Source organism: Podarcis pityusensis (genome assembly GCF_964106645.2).
Source record: "Podarcis pityusensis genome assembly, chromosome: 9".
Classification (NCBI taxonomy): Eukaryota; Metazoa; Chordata; class Lepidosauria; order Squamata; family Lacertidae; genus Podarcis; species Podarcis pityusensis.
This window is the reverse complement of record NC_138034.1, coordinates 62,019,168-62,029,160: the sequence shown is the minus strand read 5'-3', so window position 1 is coordinate 62,029,160 and position 9,993 is coordinate 62,019,168. Positions and strand designations below refer to the sequence as shown.

The window sequence follows — 9,993 nt, the reverse complement described above, 5'->3', positions numbered from 1 at the left end:
TGCTGAGTCAAAGGCAGAGATCTATGAGGTCACTAAATCGGCAACAGCTGCTGCAAGCCTTTATGAACTCATTGGCTTAGCCTTCCTTTGCTTGCAAGCGGCAGAATGAAACACTGCCTCTGTGAGGCTGGTGGCTTGGCTGGAATTCGGGGAAAACACCTGACTGAGAAGTCACCATGTCATCTTGAGCATGGCCAGTATGCATTGTCTTGTGTTCAGGTATGGGGCAGCACAGGTTTTAAGAAAACAGAAGGGCAAGGTGATTTAATAGGTGATTTCTACGTCACCTGGTATTTCTCCAGCAAACAAACTGGTATGTTGGGGGAAAGGCATAGGGCACACCTTGGAAACCAGTGACACTCCAGACATTTAATTTTTATTTATTTATTTATTCAACTTAAATGCCACCATTCATCAAAAGTTTGCCAGGTGCAGTACAACATGAAGAACACATTTTATGGAGCATAATAAAAATACCAGTAATAAACAGAATAATAAACAGAATAATAAAATAATAATTGGGCTCCCCCACCCAGCTTTAACAGCCATATATTATTTACTGGCCAAAGGCCTGGGGTGAAGAGGGATGTTTTCACCTGCCGCCTAAAGAGATGTAATTATGGCATCAGGCATGCCTCTGAGGAGAGCATTCTGCAGACGGGGAGCCGCCGAAGAAATTGCCTTTGATGTGATGGACTCCAAAACCCATCAGTCCCAGCCAGGATGGCCAATAGGGAAAACTGGATTTGTAGTCCAACAACATCTGGAAAACCACAGATTTTGCATCCTTGGTGAACAGCACAATGAAGGAATAACTTTGTGTGTGTCTAAAAAGGATACATTTAGGGGTAGCAAAAGAAGTGGTCTCCACCCTCTATTCGAAATCTTACGTGGTTATATATGACCTGTATCGGAGACTAATGTACTGTTTCTACATACCATGTAGGTATCTTTTGTCAACAAGTCTGTAGTCCTATAATTGGGAACAAGCCCCACTGAACCTGGTGGGTGTTCCTTCCAGGTATCTATACCTGGTATTGGGCTGCAGGGATGCGGCTTTATAGAGACTCTGTACAATCATAGCCCTATTTAGCTGGGAGCAAGCCCCAATGAATTCAACAGGACTTCTGAGTAGACATGGTTAGGATCGCACAGTTATTTAGAAAGGAGCACCACCGAACTCAGTCTTAGTGAGAGACACTTTGTTCAGCTTCTCTTCCATTCCATCGTCCTCCGGAAAACCTTCCCAAGGGTCCTCTAGTACAGCCCCTTGAAATGCAGGAATCACGGCTAAAGAATCCCTGACAGATGGCCATTTTTCCATCTCCACCGTATTAAGCAGTTGGTCCCTTACCTTTCTTGCCCTGATTTGGCCACAGTGATCCACGTGATGGTCACCTCCAGGCTTGATTATTGTAACTCGCTCTACACGGGGCTGCCCTTGAAGCTGACCCAGAAACTCCAGCGGGTGCAGAATGCTGCGGTGAGGCTCCTTACGGGGTTCTTGTTGCGGGATCACATTCACCCAATGCTTTACCAGCTGCACTGGCTCCCGGTGGAGTACAGGGTCAGGTTTAAGGTGCTGGTTTTGACCTTTAAGGCCCTATGCGGCCTAGGACCCATGTACCTACAGGACCGCCTCTCCTGGTACACCCTGCGGAGGACCTTAAGGTCCACAAATAACAACACTTTGGAGGTCCCGAGCCTCAAGGAGGTTAGATTGGTTTTAACTAGGGCCAGGGCCTTTTCAGCACTGGCCCCGACGTAGTGGAACCCTCTGTCACAAGAGACTAGGGCCTTGCAGGATTTGACATCTTTCCGCAGGGCCTACAAGACAGCTGTTCCGCCTGGCCTTTGGTTTGGACTCAGTCTGACCCTTATGTTTCCCTCCCCTTATGGCCTTGATTTGTCAGCTATTTTAAAATGAGGCTGCATTTTAAATTGCATTTTAACCTGTATTTTAAATTGGTTTTTTTCCCCCCTCCCTCTCTTTTTCCCCTATTATGTTTTTACTGTGATTTTATTATTGGTGTTAGCCGCCCTGAGCCCGGCTCTGGCCGGGGAGGGCGGGGTATAAATAAAATTTATTATTGTTATTATTATTATTATTATTACAGTATTATTATTATTATCATCTAAGCTCTTGTTTGAAACCCACCACTGAAGGAGAACCCACCTCCTTCTGAGTCAAACAGCCTTTACTGTCAGAAAGTTGATGCTAATGTTTCGTCATAATCTCTTTTCTTGTAACTTGAATTCATTGATTTGGGTCCTACCCTCCAGAGCAGGAGAAAACAAGCTTGCTCCATCCTCCATTTGACAGCCCTTCAGGTGTTTGAAGATGGCTATCATATCACCTCTCTTACTTTTCTTTGTCATCTGAAGGGCTGTGTCACCCCCCTTTTCAAATTAGCTGCTTCTGATGCATGTTTTGAAATATTGTTGGTTTAGTCCTAGCGTGTGTTCATTTTACAGTATGTGCTTTAGTTTTGGGGTTTTTTTGGCTTGCTTTCTGCATCTTATCATCAGACATGGTTTCAAGTACTGCCACACTGTAGCTGTCGGCAACTAGGATGAGACTGAGGTTGCACCCTGAATGTTAACATGGGGATCTCTGATGTGTTCTGTTGGAATGTTTATCTTTCATGACAGCCTGTCCACATTATGTCAGGACATTATGAGCATTTTCCTTTCCTCAGCGTGCTGTGTCTGATTCAAAATGGAAAGGAAGTTATCCTGTGCATGCTTATGAGCACGAATTAAGTACTTAACCCGAGGTACCACTGTGCATCTCCTTCATGAAAGTTGTTCAATGGGACTGGTACTCAGGACCCTGTGCAATGGGGCATCCTGACTGGCAGAGGTTTCCCCATATGAATAAGAGATCCAGGTGCACAGAATAGTAGGGACCTTTCACACACTAGCCAAACATACTGATGGCAAGGGTGCATGACTGCCGAGACAGTCTTGCAATCCCTTAAATCTCCTGTTACAGTGGTACCTCGGGTTAAGAACTTAATTCGTTCTGGAGGTCTGTTCTTAACCCGAAACTGTTCTTAACCTGAAGCACCACTTTAGCTAATGGGGCCTCCTGCTGCTGCCGCGCCGCCGGAGCATGATTTCTGTTCTCATCCTAAAGCAAAGTTCTTAACCCGAGGTACTATTTCTGGGTTAGCGGAGTCTGTAACCTGAAGCGTATGTAACCTGAGGTACCACTGTACTTCTGTTGTGAACAGTCACGACGCTCCGTTTGCCTGCATCTAGCTTTAAGCGAATTGCCTTTCGCATCCCCTGCCACACACCCACACCCACACACGCAAGTGCCAACTGAGGAAAACGCTTCCTACTTCTGGCAGAGTGGACTCGTATCGTCCACCGAAAGCTTATGCCATAATAAATCTGCTGGTCTTCAAGGTGCCAGGAGGCTCTTTGAAGTTTTTGCTATCAGAGCTTAAATGATTATAGGTCTATTTACAGGTTAAGATTGTTTCCTTCTCCTCGTCTGTTGCAATGCAACTGGCCTATAGGAGATAAAGCTGATGGGTGGGGGTGGGGTGGGGGGGGGAGAGACTTTATAGGCCATTAAAACCTTCCCTCCCTAATCCCTGTTCCTGTAAGAACTGCCCCTTTGCAAGCAAATTGAAAAGCCTGCGACTCTTTTCTTCTTAAATGGTTTTGGAACGGCTTAATCTCTGCCTTCACTAATACATTCTGTGCAGTGCAAAACAAGTGAACAGTAAATGTTACACTATAGGAGAATCAATGCATAGGAAATCTTCTGTGCGTTTCAGGTGCAAACTACTCTACAGCTGTTGCTATTTACCAGAGACAAGCCCTCTTTTCTGGATCCCGGCCCAGAAAAATCACTGGCCCCATTTTTGCTTTTTTGTTCGGGTGAGCTTCTTCCAAAGAGGCATTCAAGTCCCACCTTTCTGGAAAGGTTAGCCAGGCAGGGGGGCACAGTCTTTGTATCATACCGTACAGCACTTTCAGCACTTCCTTCAGTTCCCTGACTTGGAAGCAGGAAGAACTCTGGAGCAATGGGATTTGCTGAGCAAGTGAAGAGTTACCAAATCATCACAAGTTAAGTAGCACGGAATCAAAATGGCTAGGCACGCAAACGCCACACAGCCTGTGGCTTAGGAAAAGTACACGCCACGGTTCAATTAAAAGTTGATTTACAGTGTAATCCCGCGCATATCTACTCAGACATTCAATGGGGCTTAGTCCCAGGAACATGTGGGTACAGGATTGCTGTCTTTAACATCAATAAAAGCGAGAAATAAGAAAATTTCACGAAAGAACACAGTAATTTCTAGCTAAACCTGGCTCAGATGCAATAACTAAAAGCTCCTCCAGGTTAATTGACTATGCATCCTGATTTGCTTGCACAAAAAGGTGTTTTTCTAATCCTTTACAGCCCAGGTTTCATACCCGCTATAACAGGGGTCAGCAAACTTTTTCAGCAGGGGGCCGGTCCGCTGTCCCTCAGATCTTGTGGGAGGCCAGACTATATTTTGGAAAATAAAAATGAACAAATTCCTATGCCCCACAAATAACCCAGAGATGCAGTTTAAATAAAAGCACACATTCTACTCATGTAAAAACACACTGATTTAGAAGGCGATTGGGCTGGATCCGGCCCCCGGGCCTTAGTTTGCCTGCCCAGGCGCTATCACTTCAGCCTGGAGATGGGTCTCTCCAAGCCCTACCTGGAGACGCCAAAGATATTTCTGCATGCAAAGCTCTGACCTTTCCCTAAGAAATGGACTTTGTACCATACATTTAAAGCACATTTTAAAATAAGTGCAGCCATGTATTCATGCACTTCCTTGAGCCAGTGAGTCATGCCTGGCGTTCCCCTCCAATTAACTCAAGAGCGCTTGCCTCCAGCTCTTCCCCTGCGCCTCAAGGGCTCTCTTCTGATTCATTTGTTTGTTGTCAAGCTGAACCCCGGGCTCAAAACGACATTGCACATCTGCCACATCTTTGTACACATCAGAACGATAAGTGCATTTTGCAATCCTTTTGTGTCGTGCAGCCCAAAACTGTAACTTTTGTCCTCAGAATTAAATTCTACTGGGTTAAGCATATGCACAGGATTACAGCTTTCTAGCAGGCTTCTATGCATGTTTACCAAAAGTATGCCCCACTTTGTTCAATGGGGCTTTACTTCCTAGTAAACATACTTAGGATGTCAGCCTAAACATTCCAGGTCTTTATATTTTCCTTCAAATGCAAAGCTAAAATTTTCATCCATGCTTCTATCCAGAATACCCAGCAACCGAAGGGCCCTGCAAGAAATCATTAGCAGAGGAATCCTATACATGCCTACTCAGAAGTAACTACCAGAGAAGTGGGCATAGGTTTGCTACCCAAGTATCCAGTGCATCATTTCTGAGTGTTGCTAATGCAATATAAAAATGCAAGAGCCATTTAAGAACAGACTGTTCCTTCTAATCAATGCATCTCTCTTATTCAGTTAACAAGCACAGCGAATTCAAAATATAGGTTGTTGGTTTTTTAAAGCATCCCTTGCCAAAATATTTAGCTGGAATATGGCCTGGGGATAGATTTCAAACTCACCTGGAAATTAATTCTCATCAGAAGTTACTCTTTGTGGCACGGCTTATACAGTATAGCAAAGTAACTTGCAGGAACATAAAGGTGTTCATTGTCTACTTCAATTTATCAACCTCCTTGGAGCTTATATGCAATCAGGCTCCCTGCTGCCTGTCTCTGTCAGAAGTATTGTTAGAGGGCTGGGCTGTGGATCACCTGCCCTTGTTCCAAAAATGATTTTTAACTTTACTTCCAGGGCTGGTTCACATACTGTGCTGGCCATTCACTTATCCTCTTAATTTGCTCTGGGACCAACATATGCAGCTATACATATGCAGTGTCGTGCTGAGTGTGTCGGACTAGGACCTGGCAGAATCAGGTTCAAATCCCCACTCAGCCCTGACGCTCACTTGAGCCTATCAGACTCTCAGCTTAACCTACTCCACAGGGTTATTGTTAGGATAAAATTGGGGAGGGTGGGGAGAGCCACATTGAACTTCTGGGAGGAAAAGTGTGCTATAAATCTAAGAATCATTAACAAAATTAGCATATGCAAATTTGTGCCACAGGCCCCTGAGTCTTTTGAGTGTTTAGCAGAGCCTCTGTACACTGAATAGTTATGATTAGTCTCTGAGAGAACTGCCCTCTGACCTGTCAAATATTTCCATCTAAATATAAAATTTGCACACTTTTAAGTAACCTCCTGCTGCCTAGTTTAGCTTGGTGCCAGTGTGGTGTAGTGGTTAAGAGTGTCGGACTAGGACGTGGGAGACCTAGGTTCGAATCCCCTACTTGGCCACGCAGCTCACTGAGTGACCCTGGGCTGGCCTCTCAGCCTAGCCTATCTTACAGGGGTGTTGTGGGGAATTAAATGAGGGGGAGAACAAACCAAAAAAGTGGGATATAAATGCAAACAAATATCTCAGTTGGTTAGAACATGGTGCTGATAACACCAAGGTTGCAGGTTCGATCCCCATATGATACAGTTGCATATTCCTGCATTGCAGGGAGTTGGACTGGATGATCCTCAGGGTCCCTTCCAACTCTACAATTCTATGGTTCTGTGAAATAAATATACAGTGCAGTTGCACCAGCACAATATGGACTTCACATTTTCCTCCAGCGCCTCTAGGGTTAACTGTCAGGCCGCCTCTCTCCCCCCCCCAACCTAGAACTCTGGGCCCAACCTACCCCTCCTTCCCCATGTCAGCCTCTGGTGGAAGCAGCGATTGGTTCAGCCGGAGAGCCTCCGCGGCTTCCCATTGGGTGCGGCTCAACACGTCAACCACGTAAAGGCGGGGCTCGCGCTTGGCTCTCCCTGCTGGAGAAGGAAGCAAAACTTCGTTGTTATTGTAGCGCGCAGCAGGAAGCAGAGTACAGAGGTGCCGCCTCCGTCTCCGCACCTGGGACTCCCGGGGCGCAGCAGCAGCCAAGAGCCGGTGAGCGTTCCAAAGGCGTTGCTTTGCGTTCCCCGGGCGCTGCGTGCGATCCTGTTGTGCTGTCGCCTCCTTTTTTTTGCAGGCTTTTTTATAGAAGGGTGGGGGGGTAGCTCCCTTTCGCTCAGCTTGGATAGCGGAGGCTTTGCAAGCTTCCCGATCTCTCTGCGTCGTGCAATTCATGCTCTCCCATTAGATCAATGGGATCTTTTGCCTCCCGGGTATAAACGGGGGTGATAGGCTTGCAGTTGGGGGGCGACGAATAGGGAGACCCACAGCAGCCTCCTAGCAAACCCAACTCCTTTCCGATTCCTGTTAATAATGGCCTCGCTGCCGCCTTTCTCTTTTTCTCCAAACGGGGCGGGTGGAACGAATAATAATTTCATTTAGCACTCCACAGCCCTGGAGTGACAGAGCCTGACTTTGAGCCCGCGATCCAATACGCACACTTAACCTGAAGGGGTCAGTCGTATTAAGAAGAGTCCACCCCACCCCTCTACTGGATCAGGCTAAAGGCCCACCTCGTCCAACATCCGTCCAGGTAGCACTAAGACGCCCATAAAGCACGGCACGGGCGCAGCCTGTGGGTCTTGCTGCCGAGTTAGGCGTGCCTAGGCTTGGGTTGGTTTGAAGACTGGAAGATGAGGATAACCCCCCCCCCCGTATTGTCACACGGGACCCCCAATAATCTTCCTTTCTGCGCTTGATCCTCCCATGCAATGGGGCAAAGAAAGATTGCTGGCTGCGTATGCGCATCTGTGCAAGATTATGTCTTCCCCCTTTCCAGCAAGACATTTTATTCTACGCGGCCACTGGCACCGATGGATGGGAGGCAGCTACGAGATCTAATAGCTGTAGCCGGGGGAAACCCGGAAAATCCTGCGCAAGCCATATCCTGTCTCCTTGCATCTCGGCTGCTGCTGCGCAGGAGAATTTCCCGCTGGATTATGCCCGCAGGTTGGCTGTAGAAAGAGCTCTTGGGAAAGCAGCTATTACCCTCGGACTTTTTATTTTTTAAAAATGGCTTCTTAAATTATTTGCTGGCCTTCAAATAATTTTGAAAGGTTGCTGAAGATTCCCTCTGCCTGTGCCGTGTTTTGTGTGTGTGTATCTAGGGGTAGGTGGGAATGACAGTCAAACCGCTATTTCAGTAACGCTTGCACCGCGATGCAAGTCACTGCAAACACCGGGCGTATGTGCAGTTGCGTTCATTGGAAAGCAGAAATCCTAGAAACCCGGACAGCAGGAACCGGGGCTTTCCACGTCACCCACGGGCAGATATTTGGACCGGGTGGCGGCTAGTTTCCGGGACTTTGCGCGCGCGGCGAGTGGAGGTGATGACGGTGATAACAATCCCCATCCCCCGTCGTGGACCCGCGCCTGTTTCCCGGTTACCCTCTGCGCCGTAGGACCGAGGAGGTCTGCTCGCTTGTTCCCTCCCACCAGCCGATTTCCAGTAGCTCCGGATGAGCTCATTCCGGTGCCTCTTCGGAGCATGCAAAAGAGAATACAGTAAAGCACTTTTGCAAATCGTCTTCCCCAGGCTCAAACCTTTTTTAAAAAACTGTGGCTTTTCCGGGGGTGGGAGATGTTCAGACGTGGTGGGCGCGGCGTATTTTTGTCGGGGTTGCATGGGGAAGAAGCCACGATGGCGATTGCTTTAAACTCCATCCTGAACGTCTCGAATGCAAAGGAGGAGAAAGAAGGGTGGCGTCGCTTTTATCTGTTTGCTTTTCGTGGTGGATCGGCTGGCTTTGAGGGATCCTGCAGCCGGCGCAGAGGCACCAGGCAACCGGCTGGCTGAAATATAAGCAGGGAGAGACACGTGCCCGCGTGCGCACGTGCCCCTTCCATCGGCTTGCAAAGCTAGCTGGGGTGTGTGTGTGGCTGGCTGCGCGTGCCCGCGCGTGTTGGCTGTACGTGCTTCTGCTGGCGTCTCCGTGCATAGACAGGCATCCTCTGACCCCTCTTCATCCCCCCCCCATGCCTCATTCTTTAGCAGAGGCTAGTTTATGGGATGCATTTGAGCCGGCTGTCAGCAGAAGAGTGGAGCTCTCCAAATCTTAAAAGAGTTTGGCAAATCTCAACATGTTTGTGGCATTACTCTTTGCATATAGATGCCCTGTCAGCTTCAGCTGTCAGATGCACACAGGTTTATTAGAAATAGCTGAGAGACAGGGATAGGAGTTGCTTCCTGAGAACTCATCCATTGAGCATTCACACCAGGGAGATTTATAGATTGCCTGCTTAGGTTAGTAATAAGGGGCAATATTTATTTATTGGTTGAGATTGTTTTTCAATAAATACATAGAACTGGGGGAAAGAACATTTCTGAGTTCCTGAGTTATTGAATATTTGGGGGCGAGGTGGGGTTATTGGTTTGTTTGTTTTTGTTCCCGTTTTTATTGTGTATTTTGTGGTTTTACATCGTATTTTTATGTTGTGAACCACTCTGAGATTTGCAGTTGAAGGGTGGTATACAAATTTATAATAACAGGTCTCCAAGGCTGCAAAAGGCTAAATAAATATTTCACTTGCACCTGGTGATGTATTTATTTTTTTACATCCCTGCAATTACCAAGCATTGGTTCATCAAGATCATTCTCCTTAAAGTGTTAGGTACGGCAGCTAGTTTTGCCTGAGCACAGGCTGACCTTTTAAGGAAATCACTTGCTTCCAAGTTCCATGGGGTGGATGCTGTTAATCCACACTGTTTTCCCTCTGGGGCTTGCAGCTCTAGGGCTAGGCAGCATCACACTCATGGCCTGATTTGGCCTAGGGGTTGCCAGTTGCCGACTTCGCTGCTAGTGTTTGGATATTGAATTAATACTGCAAGGAAATGACTCATATCTTAAGGACATCTCAGTATTTGCTTTGCTTTTTAAAGAAATAATTTACCGAGAGCCTACGGTTGTGCTGCCCATGGAACAGAGGATCAGGGATGTTGCTGTTGGCGCAAGAGGAACCTCAATACAGTGAGCTAGAGTCCTGAAAC

The 9,993-nt window shown here is 47.1% G+C and overlaps 1 protein-coding gene across 3 annotated transcripts in view; it reads left to right on the top strand.

Moving 5' to 3' along the window:
* Positions 1-62: 62 nt before the first annotated feature.
* HERC3 (HECT and RLD domain containing E3 ubiquitin protein ligase 3) overlaps positions 63-9,993 on the top strand; it is a 52,880-nt gene continuing 42,949 nt past the window's right edge. For 2 of the 3 annotated variants that reach the window (XM_081020715.1, XM_081020714.1), the window contains exon 1: positions 63-219. In XM_081020715.1, coding sequence (XP_080876841.1) covers positions 106-219 — 114 coding nt within the window. In that variant the 5' untranslated portion in view covers positions 63-105. Of the gene's footprint in view, positions 220-6,886; positions 7,002-9,993 lie in introns of those variants that run through there. The other variant, XM_081020716.1, reaches the window with a different exon arrangement.